Here is an 18,586-nt window from a genome sequence, read left to right as displayed (position 1 = left end):
CGACCCACCCCCTCGCCATGGTCATAGGATGAGGTAGTGGCAGGTCAGCAACAAAAATTGGGAGTCCTGACTCCCAGGCCTGGTTCTTGGTTCCTCGTGGAGAACTGAACATTTCCCCACCCCTAGATTTAAGCTCTGACTCTTCTTGGCTGTCACTAGGCTGAGTAAATGACAGACCAGACAGCAAACCAACAGAGCAGATATCCCTGCAAGGTCATTCCACTGAGTATGCAAAATTGGCTTGGTCCCTTCCCAGCCCTGAAGAATTACTCCCTGGGTTACACAAAGGCTTGATAACGTTGGACTCTAAATCTAAATAACACAGCGGGAGCTGTTGTTTCAACCCTCAGAGCTATGGAGGGGTCTGTTCTCTACTTTGTGGTGGTGTTGGGGTTCTGTCTCCCTACTGTGTCCCACAGCCAACTGTAAGTACCCCTGGTGTTCTGGCCAAATGAGGCTATGAACGGTAAGTTCATTTGGCTGCTCTGAGTGAGGTCAACCCTTTGTTTTTCTTCCTTTGCTGAGATTCCGTGGGAGCCCCCTCTTCAGAAACCTTCATTCCCCGTTTGCTCTGATCTTTGTCAACCATGTTTGATTTGTAACTGTTTCAGGGTTGGAGGATCTTGAAGCTGGTGGGTGGAATCTAGAGCCAATTTTATATCATCTGAGGATCAGGCAACACGTCAGTGCACATAAAATTTATTCCACATGTGCATGGAAAAACTCTGTGCAATGGATAGAGACTTGTGGGAGCATTGATTTTCTTTTTTCTTTTTTTTTTTTTTTTTTTGGGTGGGGGGTGATGGAACTTCCAAATTATGTAAAATTGTCCACCTTCTCCAGCTTCTCTAATTCAGTTTTAATTTCTGTCTTTACAGTCCCTGTTACATGACTTTATTTCTTTGCATTGAATCCAGACCTATCCTTTCCAGCGTTCCTTTTACTTGATTTGTGCATTTTTGTCGCCTGTTGGCATCTTCATTACTAACAGCGATGTCCTCAACAAAATCTAGATCAAATGGCCTTGAACTGTTCCATTTTAGGCCATATGTATGCGTCACCATTGCATTGCTTTAATCCATAGTCCATGACTAGCATGAACAGAAAAGGGGACAGGATGCACCCCTTCCTTACGCCTGTCTGGATGTTGAGTGGTTTGCTTAATTCATTGCAATGAAGCATTTTGAGCTGATGTATAATACATCCGTAATATTAATTCATTTTGTTGGAATTCCCTTTTGTTCCACAATTTTTAACCTTGTTTCTCTGTTCACACGATCCAAAGGCATAGAATTAATGGCAGGACTGCAACTTGGAATTCTGTGGTGGTCTCCATAATCCATCTCGGTGTGAAAACAAAACCTGTATGGAATCTCCCTTGTCTAAATCCGGTTTGTTGCTCCCCTAGGAGATTATCCATCTCTTCTTTCCTTCTGTACAGAAGGATTGTTGCTAATATTTTCCCTCCGACATATAAAAGTGTCACTGTCCTTCAAATTAAGCAAATGCTTAGATCGCCTTTCTTTGCTAATTTAATTAGGATTCCGAAGGTCTGGTCTTCTGCCACTTTCTTCTCTGTCTATAGCTTGTTGCACAGTGAACACGTGACTGATTTCACCTCTTCGTCTCTATATTTTAAGCATCTCCGAAGGAAAGCCCTCCAGCCTGGGTGCCTTGTTGTTTTTAACCTCTCTGAGAGAAAAACAGAAGGCATCTAAATCTAGGTCTGATGGTTTGTCATTACTAAATTGGTTCTTGTTGATCTAGCACTTCTCTGAAGTGTTCTGTTCCTCTTCCTGGGCAAAGACCTGCTTCATCAGGTGCATGACTTCGGTGGGGGGGAAGATTTCCAGAGGAGGATTTAAAGAGAGGGTCCCAGTGAAAGGGAGGGCCAGAGCTGACAAGGTCAGTGCAGTCAAGGGGGAAATGGCCCATTATCTGTAGTGCGTATCAAAAGAGGAAAAAGCAAGATCAGACGGGGGGGGATGTGGCCCATTGTAAGTCTAATGTGGAGATGTTAACACCCAGGGCAGAGAAGCTGCTTTTGTAAGGGGCCAGCCACTGCCAGTCTCCACATTAGACTCTGACAATGGGCCACATCCCCCGTCTGATCTGACTCGTTTTTAGCTTTTTGGATACCTACTGCCACTAACGGGCCATTTCCACCTTGGCTGAACAGATCTTGTTGGCTCTGGCCCTCCCTTTTACTGAGACCCCACTCTTTAAATCCTCCTCTGAACACCCCCCCCCCCCCCACACACACACATGTATCTGACAAAGCAGGTCTTTGCCACCGAAAGCTCATGCTCCAAGATATGGTAGTCTACAAGGTGCCACAGGACTCCTTAGTCTGTATCTTCAAGAACGACAACAGGGCTACCTCTCTGATCCGTGTTCCTGTTGTGTTTTCTGAATTTCTCCTTGTTTCCCTGTCACTGGGACATGTCTGAAGATTGTTCCTGATCTGCTCAACTGTTTCATATTTCCCTATGCCAAATATAGGACACCTGGTAAAATTTCTCGGACAGCAGGGAGTTCAATGGAAATCAGTCAGACCTGCACTGTACAAATGTTCAAATTAACACTGTTTACTGAGCACCCACTAAAAACACGCATGACATTTTTATAACTAATAGGAGGAAACTAAAAATATGTGTTTGCAAGTCAATGGTCAGTGCTGTTTAGCAAGGCTGGCCTCTCAGCCCTGCACCAGGCTCTGCTGCCCCCCCGCCCCCCAAAAGCCCACACACATGTTTGGGCCGCAGACCCACAGGAGGTTAATTTGGCTCTGACTCTGGCCCATGGGCTCCAAAGACAACTTCTTTGAGAGGAGCAAATGGGGAATACAGAATTAAGCCTTGCCACTCCCAGCTGTTGCCCTGCAGTGGGGCACTGGACGGGGGGCTCCTGCCCTGCAGTGGTGGCCCAGGGCACAGGCGCTGCAGCTTCCCAGTGGGAGCATGGGAACCCAGGGTTGATGGCTGCACCCTGCAGGCCTGGGGGAGGTGCTTCCTGGATGGGAAGGTGGAACACCTGTCTAGCCAGGGGGCACCAGGAATGCAGCCCAGCTGTGGGATGGGGGCTGTCTGGCTGCCCCACACCACGCGGCAGTGGGAACGGGACTGCAGCCCCACAGGTGTGACTCCCAGCTTCCCTCAGCCATGGGAGCTGGGAACGGGGCTGCAAGCCCCACCTTGAGGGCAGACGTCTCCTTGCCTGGAGGGGCAGCAAAAAGGACTGTGTGGGACACATGCTGCCCCCTCCCACCCCTGCCTTACCCTATGGCAAGACCCCTGCTGGCTGCCTGCACATCTGGCTGTGCTCTCTGGTCAGCACCTTGTACATGCAGATGTGACTGCTCTGACCTGGGGGGAGGGCAGTACAGCAGGGGCCATGAATATGGGACAATTAACCCTTTTGTTCCTCATGCCTGACATATTGGACTGTCCTGGCCAAAACAGGATGGATGGTCACCTTAACGCTGTGGTCTGAAGAAATGGGTCTGTCCCACGAAAGCTCATCACCTAATAAATTATTTTGTTAGTCTTTAAAGTGCTACTTCACTGCTTTTTTGTTCTAACGTTTCAAGATTGTAGACTCTGAGGCGGACCCATATTAGTCTGTAGCTTCCCAAATAACAGCCAGGCCTGTGGCACCTGGAAGACCTAACATATTTCTTTATTAGGTAATCATGATAAGGTTTCAAGATTGTGGAGACTGTTATCATATTGTTTCTTTCCCCTGCTTCTGCAGCTTCCCCGGCCTTGCTTTCCATCCAGTTTCACTTACCGTTCTTGCATTGCTTCTTTCCTGCTTCGTCAAGGTCCATAGAACCCTAGGGCTGGAAGGGACCTCAGGAGGTCATCAAGTCCAGCCCCCTGCCCATAGCAGGCTCAACCCCAACTAAATAAGCCCAGTCAGGACTCTCTCAAGCCAGGACTTAACAGGCCCCTAGGGATGGAGATTCCAGTGCTTCACCGCACTCCTGGTGAAACAGATTTTTCTCAAAAACAGTGGCACCTTATAGACTAACAGATTTTTTTGGAGCATAAGTTTTTGTGGAAAAAGACCCTCTTTGTCAGATACATGCATAGTTTTTCCTAATATCCTATAGGCTTGTTTTGTTTCCTCAGTCACGTGTTGTAGTACTAGAACCTTTTGTTTGCTATTTTTATCTCTAATTTTCCTTGTTTCTTCTAAGATCTCTTTGGGCTGCTTCTAGCACAGCTGTTTTGGAAAAAGTCAGGTTTCTTTCCACTTTGTTTTTTGTTCATAGAATCACAGAGTTGATAGACCTCAGGAGGTCATCAAGTCCAGCCCCTGCATAAAGCAGGACCAACCCCAACCAAATCATCCCAGCCAGGGCTTTGTCAAGCCAGGACTTAAAACCCTCTAGGGCTGAAGATTCCACCACCTATTCCAGTGCCTCACTCTCCTGGTGAAACAGTTTTTCCCTAATATCCAGTCTAGACCTCACCCACTGCAACTTGAGACCATTGCTCCTCATTCTTGTCATCTGTCACCATGGAAAAGAGCTTCTTCTTTGAGTGGCCTCCATGGGGGCTCCACATTAGGTGTTGGGCTCGCCCCGGCGCCGCAGATCGGAGATTTCCAGCTGTATCTCGTCAGGTCGCGCATGCGCCGATGCACGTTGGTCCTTTGCGCGCTTTTGGTCACGTGCGCAATCCGGTCCACACCAGTTCCTCTCAACCGCCAACGGCTGCAGGTGGAATCCACTCCGGCTCCAACACCTGAGACGGATAAATTCGTTATAATATAGTTATTAGTTTGTTTTGTCTCGTTTTCTAAGACTGTTAAAGTTGTTTCTTGTATATAGTTTAAAAAAAAATAGCGGGGGGGGCAGGAAAAGAGAGAATAAGAAAAGGAGGCGGCCGCCTCAGGCGTTCCGCTATCTTAGAGATTGTAAACAATATCTGCTTTGTTAGCTGTTAACTGCCTTACTTAACATTGAAAGGAGTTAAACACCCTGGAAGAGATGTCTTTGCTCGGGTTTAAGAAATGTGAATCGTGCCGCGAGGCCATGCCTGCCTCCGATGGCCGTAGTAAATGCATTCGCTGTCTGGGAGAGGCCCATGTCCCCCAGAAGTGTCCTCACCACTCTAAACTAGCAGCCAGAGCAAGGAAGGACAGGGAAATGAGATTAAAAATGATCTTGTTCAACAAGGTCCTCCAGCCTGAGCCATCGGACGCGTCCCAGAAGGAAGGGCCCTCAGGACTGCATAAGAGGAAGGCTACCTCCTTAACCTCCTCTACGCATAAGTAAATCCCCAACTCGATCCTTGCCGGTGGTACCTGTGGGCAGGACGAGCGAGGCACAGGGCCGTGAACCGCTGGTGGCTCAAAGCAGCGAGAAGGCCGCACTCTATAGAGCAGTGCTCGGGGCTCTGACCAGTAAACGGTGAGCACCAAGGATCTAGCAAGTGCCGATGTGGCACCGAGAGTACTGGAACCAGAGTCCCTGGCATGGGACCCAACAGTGCTGGAGGCAGCTACTCTGATGGAACCGCATGTAGCGGCACCGATAGCCGCACCGAGGTCCCCAGCACCAGAGATGACGGCACTCGCCTTTCAGCCCAAAACTTCAAAACGGCCATGCAAATTGCCATTTCGAAGTTTACTAAGGAAGCGCTGAAATACATATTCAGCGCCTCATTAGAATGCCGGCAACCGCGGCACTGCGAAATTGACGCAGCTTGTCCAGACCAGGCTCCTTTTCAAAAGGACCCTGGCAACTTCGAAATCCCCTTGTTCCTATCTGCTGTTTTTGAAGTTTTGGGCTAGCATAGACATAGCCTCTGTGTATTGAGGGATCTGGGTCTATTTTCTTTCTCTTTGGGTGCATCTACGCTTGCATTTCTCTTTCGAAAGAGGCATGCAAATTAGGCAAATCAAAATGCAAATGAGGTATATATTTGCATATTTAACCTTATTTGCATATTCTGAGTAATTTTCCACTTTAGATACTCCCCTCTTCTTATCCACATCCACCCTGATCATATACATCCTAATGTAACACTTGCATCTCTGCGTCTGCTTGCTGTTTCTTTCTGTTTCCCTTCAGGCACCTGACAAATCAAGTTGCAACTCAGGAAAGCTTATGCCGTAATGAAACTCTTAGTCTTCAAAGTGCCACTGGAGTCTGTTTTTTCTGCTGAAAAAGACTAACACAGCTACCTCTGAAACCTGAGAGAGCAGATTTGATTTTGTACATGACCATCTAGTGAAATCCATGTGTAAGCTTTCATGTTGGAAGAAAGATTTGCAGATGTGCTGATCATGTGTGGCCCAAAATTCCAGAAATCTTGTGCCATTATCTGTCATTCCAGTTGTGTGAAGACTCTTTGTTTGTCTTTAAAACCTCTACTTTCATTTCCAGTCCAGGTATTCAATCCGTCCCATGATCAGGACAAGAACATGGTTTGGTGTTTCTTTCATTGTATCATTCGATTCTATCTGGAATCTCTTTGCCCGTTTCATCTGCATCGTTTGTTGGAGCATGTGCACTTAATGTGTTGAGAATTGAATCTGGTTCCCGGTACCTTATCTGATATTGGCCACCAGTTCATAAGTGATTTCTTTGCAGCAGTGTTTGTGATGAGCCCCATGTTTCTTTCGTGTTTAGCTCTACCTTGGAGGGTGTGATGCTTATCAGTGATGAAGGGGTCAGAGACGTGCTTGGGGAAGGGGCAGGCCTCAGAAGGAATTTAAAAGGTAGTAAATGAATAAATATTTCCTAGATATACGATGATCACCCCTAACGTCCTGCGTGTGGAGACTGAAGAGAAAATCGTGGTTGAAGCCCACGGACTCACCGCTTCCACCACCGTGACAGTCACTGTACGGGACTTCCCCTTCAAGAGACACATTTTGTCCCAGGGCCAAACCACCCTGACCACTCAGAATGGGACGATGGGCACAGTCACAATAAAGGTGGGTAAAACCCCGGCCTCACATCACTTGGTTAAACCAAATCACAATTTAGGTTTCGACCAGGCTAAGCCCAAGTCTTCCGACACCATAAATCAGACATCAAAAAGTCCCAAGACTTGCTGAAAAATCCCAGGGACTTTCACACCATCCCCCCCCACCCCCACCCTCCCCAGTGATCATAGTGCATTTGGGTCACGTTTTCAAGCTTTCTGAGAACTTCCTTGTTTAAAAAGAACAAGGAAGCTGATTCTCGCACATAATGATGTGAGTCCAGGAGATGGAGCTTTGCAAAAAACATTGACTATCGCAAGGATCTCCATAAAATCATGAGCATTGATGTTTTGGGGTAACTTCCACCAAGGAAGGAAAAAATGAATCACTTAACCAATGGGTTAATATCCAATGGTAGTCCGTATTTCTGTAGTCCTTTCTTTACCTTTTGCAGGTCATTCATTTTCAGGGAGAAGTGACTTTTTTTTTTTTTTTTTTCCAAAAAAGCTTACTGTGATCTTTGGCACAGTCAGATTGTGATTTATTTTTGTTAAATCAAGTGTCAGATCCTCAGCTGATGTAAATCAGTATCATCAACTAAGCTGTGTTGGCTTACACCTGTTGAGGGTTTGGCTCAGGGTGTATTTTAATGTCTACCGAATGCATTGTATTGGTAAGAGAGTCCCTGGCCTTGAGTGTCCAGATGAATGGATTATCCCAATAAACTGCAAGCCCATAAGGGTGTCATCTGTAGGTGGAATTGAACCTTGGAAGCTTAGAACATGAGCTAAAATCCAGCTGGCTGGCAGCTACAGCTGGAGTGCAGATTATGCTCTGTGTAAGTGGTCTCCATGTCACTAGATGAGCCAGTATACCACATCCGGAAGGTATGTGGGTTATATGAGTGGAAAATGTAAATGCTGTTTCATCCAACTAGGAACTTTCCAAAGGAGCATGCCTGATTTGACTCTTTTTGTTTTGTGTGGTTGGTGGTCTTTTTTTTTTCTTTGGGGTTTTTTTTTTGTAATTGAAAGGGAGTGTTTTAGCCTTATTGGAATAGAATGTTTTCAATTTTCATTTAGAAATAACTTTGTTTTGGAAGGTATTTAATTGTGTATTTAGTTACATATAGGCTGTGGCCACACTTGGCCAAAACTTCGAAATGGCCATGCAAATATTCAGTGCCTCATTAGCATTAGGATGCTTCTGGCAGCGGCACTTAGAAAGTGCCGCTTTCAAAAGCGCGTGGCTCGGTGAGGTTACATGGGGGTCCTTTTTGAAAGGACCCTGCTCCTTTGGACCCTGGTGGGGCCGCGCCGAACTGCGCGCTTTTGAAAGTGGTGCTTTCGAAGTGCCATGGCCAGAAGTGTCCTAATGCTAATGAGGCGCTGAATAAGTAATCTTTGAAATGGCCATGGCTATTTTGAAGTTTTGGCCAAGTGTGGCCACAGCCATAGTGATACAAAAGGAAAAAGTCAGAAAGAGCACATAACGACAACACTGATTCAGGCCCAATGTCCATCTAGCCCAGTGTCCTGTCTTCTGTTCACTCCCTCTGGGGCATATGGCATTGGTCACTGTCAGAACAGGTAGTCACTGAGCGATCCCTCTCCTGTCATCCATTTCTAACCTCTGACAAACAGAGGCTAGAGACACTGTTCTTACCTATCCTGGCTAATAGCCCTTAATGGACCCAACCTCCATGAATTCATCTAGTTCTTCATTGAAACCTGTTAAAGTTCTGGCCTTCGCCACATCCTCTGGCGAGGAGTTCCACAGACTGACCATGTACTCTGAAGAAATACTTTCTTTGAGTTTGAAACCTGCTACCCACTAATTCCATTGCATGACCCCTAGTTTCTTATGTTATGGGAACAGGTTAATAGCTTTTCCTTAGTCACTTTAAAATCATGACCGATGTGGGAATAGACCTCTGTTATACCCACCTTAGTTTCCCTTTTTCTAAGCTGGAAAGTCCCTGTCGTCTTAATCTTTCTGCATATGTCACCCGTTCCAAATCCCTCCATCGTTTTTGTTGCCCTTTTCTAAACCACTTCCAGTGCTAAGAGATCTTCCTTGCGATCTGGTCTCCTCATCTGTACACGTTATTCAAGATGTGGGCATGTCCTGGCTTTATATAGCCGTGATAAAGAAGAAAACGTTTTTTTCACTTTTTTCCATATGGAATGTTTCGATTTTTACTTCGAAGTTACCAGCCGGTTCTGGTTTTGTTCCAATTCAGAATAAAAGGGAATTTCAAAATATTGGTAGTTATTGGCCAGTAGGCTAGTATTTTAGGACCAAGGTGGCTGAATTATGTGGGGAATAGCAGCTTTATTGTCCCTATTAGGGTCATATTGTACAGTGGACTTGTGATTGGAATGTCTTATGAACGGAGGTTGAGCAGATGGGTAGGTCAGGGAGAAATTTATGCCATACAGCACTTCTTGTAGAGCTTTGTATGAATTGTTGACATAAATTTTCAAAAAAATGAAGTTCTGTGGCACCTTATAGTCTAGCAGATATTTTGGAGCGTAAGCATTCGTGGACAAAGACCCGCTTCGTCAGATGCATTGTGACAGGCTGACAACACATCTGATGAAGCGGGTCTCTGCCCACGAAAGCGTATGCTCCAATAAATCTGTTACTCTGTAAGGTGCCACAGGACTTTTTCATTGTTTTTGCAGATACAGACTAACATGGCCCCCCCCCCTGATAAATTTCTGACTGAGTTTTGCTGTTCCAGCACAGATACTTTTATACATTGACTAATGACCTGCTGAACCAATAACTCCTAGTAAATCTTATTTTCACTCAGATTCCGACCAGAGACCTAAAGAAAGATGTCAAACAGTTTGTGTCTGTCCAAGCCGAAAGTCCACAATTTGTTTTGGAGAAGGTGATTCTGGTCTCCTTCCACAGTGGCTACATCTTCATCCAGACAGATAAAACCATCTACACACCAGGATCTTCAGGTACTGCCGCCTTCTTGCTCCTTTTTGGTAGCTGGGGGCCCTGGCTTTATTTTAGATCTACAGCAGGGCTGCAGACAGTGTATTACCCAGATTATTGTGTCTTTCACCTTGTGGTTGTAATTCTTCTACTGTATTTCATTAATGGCTTCTTATGTCCTCCTCCCCAAGCATCTGATAACTTTCGTTGAGATTTAGCCTTTTGCATTGCACTCCTTGCAAGGGAATGGTCATATCTTGATCATCTACTGCTTTCCATGTTAGGTCATCAATCACATCTCTGCAAATAAGATCTAAATCAAGATCAAAACAGAGCTCTCCTCTCATGCTAGAGGTAGTCTTTTACTCCACTCTGCCTCTGGGCAAACGATGACACGAGTCGAGCTGGCTGACGTTTTTCCAGACAAATGATGCTCTGTAGATTCCCAGGGCTGGAAGGGACCTTAGGAGGTCATCTAGTCCAGCCCTGTACCTGAAGCAGGATCAACCTCAACTGAATCATCCTAGTCAGGACTTTGTCACAAGAGGACTAAAAAACCTCCATAAATTGCAATTTTCGGTCGATCGAAACTATTCATGAATTCCGAGTTGATTTGGCAGAATTATGCCTGAAAAAATTGTTTTAAGTTAAAATGGTTCCTTTTGACATTTTTTGACATATGTTTGACTTTTTTTAAACAGTTTTCCATTTATAAATTCAGCTAAATTTTGTTTGTCAAAACCACCAGAAAACTAAACTAAACGTTTATTTTGACCCAGCACAAAGTGTTTACCATCCACAGTACACTTCATGCAAGGGCATTGTCCTATATTGATAGAGCCTAATTTTGTTTTTGGCAAGAAAACTAAACCAACTTCCATTTTGTTGGAAACAAAAATTTGGGGAGATTTTTTTTTTCAGTTCACATGGAACCAAAAAGAAAATATTTCACTCGACTCTGGACGCAAGGCACAAAGCACTCGTGAATGATACCTCCTGTATTTTCCAGTGACTCTTCAGAGGTTGCAGTATAGAAGGGGAAGAGATGCCTGGTCTCTCAAAGCCTCAGTTGCCTTATCTGTACAATGGGGATAAGAGCATGGCCTTGCCGTGAAGCGCTCGTGAGAGACACCCATATATTACCGGAACACCACAGACAGATTAAGCCTCAGTGGGAATGGGTTATGGATCCCAGCACACTGAAATGATTTATTTTCCAGTTCCATTTTTGGTTGGTAGTGCCCTGACATGTAATGATGTTGGCTATTCTGTGGCCTGTGGAAAAGAAAATCTTTGGCTGTCGGTCTAACTCACAGAATCACAGGGCTGGAAGGGACCTCAGGGGGTCATCTAGTCCAGCCCCCTGCTTCAAGCAGGATCAACCCCACTAAGTCATCCCAGCCAGGACCTTGTCCAGCCGGGACTTAAAAACCTCTAGGGATGGAGAATCCACCACCTCTCTAGGCAACGCATTCCAATGCTTCACCACCCGCCTGCTGAAGAAGTTTTTCCTAATATCTAACCTACACCTTTCCCTCTTCATCTCTGACCATTACTCCTTGTTCTGCCGTCTGACACCACTGAGAACAATTTCTCATCCTCCTCTTTAGAGCTCCCCTTCAGGAAGTTGAAGGCTGCTATTAAATCACCTCTGAGTCGTCTTTTTTGTAAACTAAACAAGCCCAAATCCCTCAGCCTCTCCTCATAGGTCTTGTGCTCCAGACCCTGAATCATTTTTGTTGCCCTTTGCTGAACCCACTCTAGGAAATCCACATCCTTTTTATACTGGGGGGCCCAAAACTGGACACAATATTCCAAATGTGGCCTTGCCAGTGCCGAATAAAGAGGTATAACTACTTCCCTAGATCTGCTCGAAATGCTCCTCCTAATGCACCCTAGTATGCCGTTAGCTTTCTTGGCTACAAGGGCACACTGTTTACGCATATCCAGCCTTTCATCCACCATAACCCCTAGGTCCCTTTCCACCACACTGCTGCTCAGCCAGTCAGTCCCCAGCCTGTAACAATGTTTGGGATTCTTCTACCCCAGGTGCAGGACTCTACACTTCTCCTTATTGAACCGCATCAGATTTCTTTTGGCCCAGTCCTCCAATTTATCCAGGTCCCTCTGGATTCTCTCTCTATCCTCCAACGTATCTACCTCTCCCCCTAGTTTTGTGTCATCTGCAAACTTGCTGAGGGTGCAACCCAGTCCCTCATCCAGGTCATTAATAAAGATGTTGAATAACACCGGCCCCAGAACCGAGCCTTGCAGCACTCCGCTTGAAACAGACCTCCATCCAGATATTGAGCCACTGACCACTACCCATTGGGCCTGACCATCAAGCCAGCTTTCTATCCATCTTATAGTCCAAGGATCCAATCCATATTTCCTTAACTTATGGACAAGAATGTTGTGGGAGACCGTATCAAAAGGCTTGCTGAAGTCAAGGTATATCACATCCACTGACTTCCTAATGTCCACAGAGCTTGTTACCTCGCCATAGAAGCTGATCAGATTGGTGAGGCAGGACTTGCCCCTGGTGAATCCATGTTGGCTACTTTTGATCACTTCCCCTCTTCCAAGTGCTTCAAAATGGATTCCTTGAGGATTCCCTCCATTATTTTCCCAGGGGTTGAGGTAAGGCTGACGGGTCTATAGTTCCCTGGATTGTCCTTCTTTCCTTTTTTAAAGATGGGCACTACGTTTGCCTTCTTCCAGTCATCCGGTATCTCCCCTGATTTCCAAGAGTCTTCAAGGATAATGGCTAAAGGTTCAGCAATGACCTCTGCCAATTCCCTCAGTACCCTGGGGTGTATTAAATCCAGACCCATGGACTTGTGCACATCTAGTTTTTCTAGATGGCTCAGAACTTCTTCCTTCCCCACAGATGGCTGCCCTCCACCTTCCCATACTGCATCATCTAGGATGATCACGTGGAAGTTGACTTTGTGAAGACTGAGGCAAAAAAAGCATTGAGTACTTCAGCTTTTCCTGCATCATCTGTCACTAGGTTACCTCCCTCATCCAGTAATGGCCCCACACCTTCTCTGATAACCGGTTTATTGTTCACATGCCTGTAGAAACCCTTCTTGTTACTCTTCACATCCCTTCCCAACTCCTAGTGGCACAGCAGCGTGTAGACACAAAGCCCTCCTCAGAAGCTGCATGTGGAGTGAGAATATGAGAATTGGCTACTTTGGGTTACACCACTGTTCTAGCTAGGCAGGGCCATCCTTAGGGGCATGCAGGGCTCAGAACAGCCCCCACTCAGTCCTAGGCTCCACCCCTTCCTGCAAGCCCCTGTCTCTTCCCACCCCTACCCCACCACCATCCCCATTCCAGCCATCCCCCCCAAACCTGTCCTGAATGCCACTAGGACATCCCTCTGAGGTGGGGCCGGGCAGAATGGGTTGGGTAGGACTGCCATTGGTCCCTGCGCTGCCCAGACTTTTTGTCTCCCTGAAGTTCAGCCCTCCCCCCAAAAACGTGGGACCTGGGCCGAATGCTCCAATGGTCTGTGGTTGGATATCTAGAGACACCCTATCGCACGGGGTTGTCACAAGTCCTCTGCTGGCTGTTAGCCAAGATGATCAATCTTCCATGAAACCAGCTCAGTTACACTTGTGGCCTTTGGACAGCCTACCAGGGAGATGAATTCCACAAGTCCAGTGAGCATTGTGTGATGAGCTTCCTTTTTGCTTATTTTAAACATGCTCCCGATTGTCACCCCACCCTTTGCTGCCTATAGTTTAGCCTGTCTGCTCAGGATGCATCAGCCTGTGCTTTGCTTAATGTGAAGTAAACCAGTCCAAGGCCTAACAGAGCATCAACCATGAATTTGCCTTCTGATTTTCCTTTTTTTTTTTTTTCCCCCAGTCAATTGTCGGCTCTTCGTTGTGGGTCACCGACTGGAACCAGTGTTGAAACCGGTTGCTGTTGAACTTCAGGTAAGGCAGTTCCCAGTCACTTTCTCGAAATGTGTAGGTGTAAAGCACCGAGTTTTTGGAAACAAGACTGTTTTAACGAGCATAGCTGCAGGTAAATGCTTAGATGGCAACATGAGAGAGACAAGGTGTGGGGGGAGTGATATCTTTTGCTGGGCTGACTGCTGTTGGTGGAAAGGGACAAAACTGTGTGAGCTACACAAAGGTCATCTTCAGGTTTGTCTATCGGGAAAGTTCATCTCTCTCTCATCCTGGGACCAGCACTGAGAACACAGGAAAACATGGTGGGAATAGGACACAAGTTAACGGCTAATAGAAGTCTGACATGGTTAACCTAATGTATGAGCCCATTGAGGTATCCCCAGGGGGTGATGCTAGTGTAGTTACCACCCCCACCCCGAGAAGACAGCCCCTCACTGCCAAGCCAGCTCTCCAGGGAAGGCTTAGCCAATGGGGATGTTGTTCAGCTGATATTGTGCATTTTGTCACACCTCTGGCTGACTGAGTCTGGTGTCACTCTGCCCTGTAGCAGGGGGTGGGACAACACCTGGTTTTGCTCGTACAGGCACATTCATCGGTTTCACCCCCTCTGCTCTTGTGTCTTACAGCCTCTTAAGCACGCATTAGCCCCACTTTCAGCTGGGACCTAGAACCCAGGAGACCTGAGACCCAGGCTGCTGCTCTAACTGCTAGACTGCACTAGTGGCTGTATGATTCCACAGCTGAGCTCTCTGGGAGGCTTCATGGTTGAACTGTGGGAGATGCTGGGTGTAGCACTGGTGCAAGGTTTTGAAAGGAAACCGGGCAGCACTTTGGGCAGATGGGAAGGTGACCAGTAAGGGAGCAGTGCATGCCGCGTGTTTCTGAAGTGGAAGCTATGACTAGAGCTGCTCTTTGCTGAAACCATTGTCCAGCAGACAACGACATGTTGACGAAGAGCAGGATTCCCAAAATGAATGATTTTGGTGAAATTCCTGCGCAAATGTTTTTTGAAATGTAAAAAAAAAAAAAAAAAAAAATGCTCTCAGAGCACACCAAAGCTTTGTCCGAAAACATGCTGCTGTTTCACAATATGTTTTATTTTATTTATTTTTACATTATTTCATGACGTAGCAGCAGCGCACCAGGTCCCAGCTCAGGATCCCTACCCTCAGTCCCGCCCCAGGGGCCCTGGAGATAGAAGACATGTACTGCATCCTCCACCCGCTCATGCCCTTTCTCTGGGCCCCTTCCCTTCGGTCCTAGCACCTTCTTTGCACGGACCTCAGGGCTTCCCCTGCTCCTGCCCACGACTGCCGTTTCCTGGGGTCTAACTTTCTCCCCCACTGCACCTGCTCTGCCCCAGCTGCAGTTCTTATAGGGGCCTGCCCAGCCTGGATTGGCTGCTCCTCTGAGCTCCTCCCCTATTGGCTGTTTCCTGCACAGCCTCCCTACATTACCCTGCAAGCCACGAGTTTGATGGAGTAAGTTTGTCAGGTCTGAGGTAAGAATTATTTGCCTGTACAGGTCTTCCTTGATATACGTTGGAGATAGGGATTGTAAAGTTGTGACTTAAAGCAAAATGGGAGAGAATTCCTCATTCTATGCCATAAGAAATAACGTAAATAGAGGGGGGCAGGGACTGAAAAAAGCACAAATGTTACCTATGTGACCGTTCAAACCCTAATGTGCCACTCGCTTACCATACCAGGCGTTTTAAGCAACACTTAAAGATATAATCCTAACACAAAATACATTTTTAAAACCATTTGTACCCTGTGTGCCATATGAGAGAGAGGAAAGCTGCGGAGGATGCTGGTAAGCTATGCTAATTTTCCGTGTGCTAAATAACATAACTACTTAAGTGAGGAGGAATTTTAACCTTGTGTTCCTCAAAGTTTTAATGGCGTAAGTGCAAAACAACTTACATTGGAGCACTTTGTCTTGAGGACTGACTGCAACGAGGTGGGTCTGTGTCACATCAACCAAAGCAGCAGCCGCAGCAACTGGTTGCTAAGTACTAGTTTATAAACCTCGGAATCTCTTCTCAGAAACCTCGCCAAAAAACCTCTCGATCGTGTTGTTCAGGATAATTTACAGTATTTTCTAACCCCTCTGATCTCTGACCTGATTTCTCTCACCAGACCCCTGAGGGCATTATTGTGAGGAGAGAATCCATATCTTCATCTGGCAAAAAGGGAATCCTCCCTTTGACCTACCATTTACCTGAGATCATCCCGTAAGTTGCCCTAACTGTCACCGTAGACCTAGGTAATAAAGATTACGGAGACCAGGCAGGGAGACGGAAGGTTTAGGTGTATGATTCATTAGCTAGGTCATCTACAAACATTCCCCTGGAGTAAAGACACTCTTAAGCAGTGTATAAAGCAGGTGTGTACCCATTATGGTTATCTCACTATGAAAAGGGATCTAGCCCCTCATAACAAAATGATTGTGCCATAGAAATCGCCAGAGTGGTTTAGACTCAATGTCTACCTTGTCCAGTGAAGCAGCACCATGAGCTGGTGCAGAGAACAGTGTAGGAACCTCTGCAGTAGGCAGATGTTGGATAACATCACCATGACAGTGTCACATCAATCTCTGATATTTAGAGACCGGCATAAGCCCTGCAGGATATGGTTTAAGAACCCTGCCAGTGTTGTTATTAGCACTAATTGTTCTAGTCTTGGGGAGTCACAGAGATGTCCAGTTGGAGAGCTGGTCAAAATTTGTCTTCCTGCCCCACATTTCACCCCTGCCCCAAAGAGAGCAAGATTTGTAGGGTTCCCAACACTTCTCAAAATATACAACTGTACATTAGGTTATCTGAAGCTAAGAAGGCAACAGTCATCTTTATTGACTTGAAGACATCTTAGGATCAATGCGAGGTTCAGGGTTAGCATCACAGCCCAACACAATGACCTGGAGAAAGAAGAGGGCCAGTCAGACATAGCCATGTATGTGCTGGACCACTCATTTGTCTTTTGTTTTTCTCTCTAGTTTGGGAACCTGGAAGATTGTGGCTAGGTATGAAGATTCCCCACAGAAGAGCTTCAGTACACAGTTTGAGGTTAAAGAATATGGTGAGGATCTCTCCTGTTGTCCTCCTTCAGTCCCAAAGAGCTCTCTCCTCTCTCTCATCCCCTGAACCCATTGTAGAGGAGAAATTTCATCCAGGTTGGCTTTGCAGACCTGCTGAATCCTCCTACAAGCTGAATGTTCTCTCCTCCTTGCTTCTCCAGTGTTACCAAGTTTCGAAGTCACATTGGTGCCCTCTGAGAAGTTTTTTTACATAGATGGCAATGAGAATCTCACAATTCATATCCATGCGAGGTGGGTCTCTCTGTGAGCTGTTAGAGTGGAAGAGGAGGCGGTGTATCGTGGGAATCCCCAGCAATGGTGCATCATGGGAGATGTTGTTTGGTTGGGCGGCTAGGGGCCTGTAGAAGAACATGGGGACATGAGACAGCTGAGCTACACCTCCCATAAGCCATCATGGCAGCGCTTCCAAAATTAAGTGTTTTGGGGGTTTGGCCAAAATATTTTTCATTTAAAAATAGATTTTTTTTTTTCCCTTTTGTGGAAAGCATATGGTTTGCATCGAAAAGACTGTTTGATAAATAACCCAATTTGCCATGGAACAACAGTTTGGGAGTGGAACTTGCTGAAAATTTCCCCTCCTTTAGTTTCTTCTGGTGAGGAGTTGAAACTAGCCTGACCCACCAGCAAACTGTGTCTTCGGCTCTGGTTCTTCATCCACCTTTACTGCCACCTCCTCCAGCTACCACACCAGAAAGCAGATAACTGGAAAACAAATGACTTAGATCTCTGACTGGGCCACCTCTAAGCAAAGGCACGTGGTGTCATTCAAGAGATCTTGATGGAAATGTCTTGGGTCTAACCCACAGGCCAGCACCACGGGTTCTTGGGAGGCTTCCAGGGGGTATTTCTTACCCACCCTCTCCTCTTTCAGGTTCCTCTATGGGAAGGAATTAAAGGGCACTGCCTATATCCTCTTTGGGGTGAAGATAGGGAATGAGAAGAAGAGCATCCCACAGTCACTCAAGAGAATTGAGGTAGCAGCTGTTCTCAGAGGGGAAATATTGGGGAAGTGATGCATCCTTACAAATGAAATGAAGAGCCTCTCTAGTTGAACATCACCTTAGTCAGGTGTTTACCTCCCGCACCACCAAGGTCCTGCAGTCAAGGTCACTGTGGGGTGGGGACATGAGATGGCAAAGAACCAAGTTGTGTGACCCTACTAGATTTGCCCTACAATCCCTCCACCTCTTGCCCGCACATTCCCAATGTGCTCTTAAGCCTACAGAGATAGGTGGCTCCTTCAGGGTGGCCTGCCCTCTCTCCCGCCAGCTGTAGCTTCCACTTGCCTGTACGGGGCTGTGGACTTAGGGAGCAGGCCATAGCCCCGAGCTTCTTTGCCTCTATGACACTCTTGGCTGTGCCTGCTTCACGCAGCTCCTCTGCAGCTGCCACAGGAGAGGAGTTAAAGGGGCAGCATAAGGACTGTCCCATGGCTCCTTTATAGCAGGCTGGCCAAAATGTTGACAGTGAACCACAGGTACCCGAGGAGTTCTGTGGCGTGTCACACCCCCTCCCGAATTTGGAGGAGCAGCAGCAGAGGATACAGAGCTCTGAGCTGTAGGTGGGGTCCTGTGGACTCCAGGTCTGCTTCCCAAAACTAATAACAAATCTGTGCCATTCCAGATACAGTCCCTGGGCTCTGAGGGGAAGCCCAGCCTGGGGCA

At 46.6% G+C, this 18,586-nt stretch overlaps 1 protein-coding gene across 1 annotated transcript in view; it reads left to right on the top strand.

The window, feature by feature from the left end:
* Nucleotides 1-324: 324 nt before the first annotated feature.
* LOC142003419 (complement C3-like) overlaps nt 325-18,586 on the top strand; it is a 78,155-nt gene continuing 59,893 nt past the window's right edge. Inside the window, exons 1-8 of the mRNA XM_074980378.1 lie at nt 325-425; nt 6,759-6,951; nt 9,761-9,917; nt 13,774-13,844; nt 15,965-16,059; nt 16,821-16,903; nt 17,063-17,153; nt 17,794-17,896. Of these exons, the coding sequence (XP_074836479.1) occupies nt 355-425; nt 6,759-6,951; nt 9,761-9,917; nt 13,774-13,844; nt 15,965-16,059; nt 16,821-16,903; nt 17,063-17,153; nt 17,794-17,896 (864 nt within the window). The 5' untranslated portion in view covers nt 325-354. The remainder of the gene's footprint in view (nt 426-6,758; nt 6,952-9,760; nt 9,918-13,773; nt 13,845-15,964; nt 16,060-16,820; nt 16,904-17,062; nt 17,154-17,793; nt 17,897-18,586) is intronic.

The sequence above is a fragment of the Carettochelys insculpta genome, chromosome 29 (genome assembly GCF_033958435.1).
Source record: "Carettochelys insculpta isolate YL-2023 chromosome 29, ASM3395843v1, whole genome shotgun sequence".
Classification (NCBI taxonomy): Eukaryota; Metazoa; Chordata; order Testudines; family Carettochelyidae; genus Carettochelys; species Carettochelys insculpta.
This window is presented reverse-complemented; position numbering and strand designations above follow the sequence as displayed.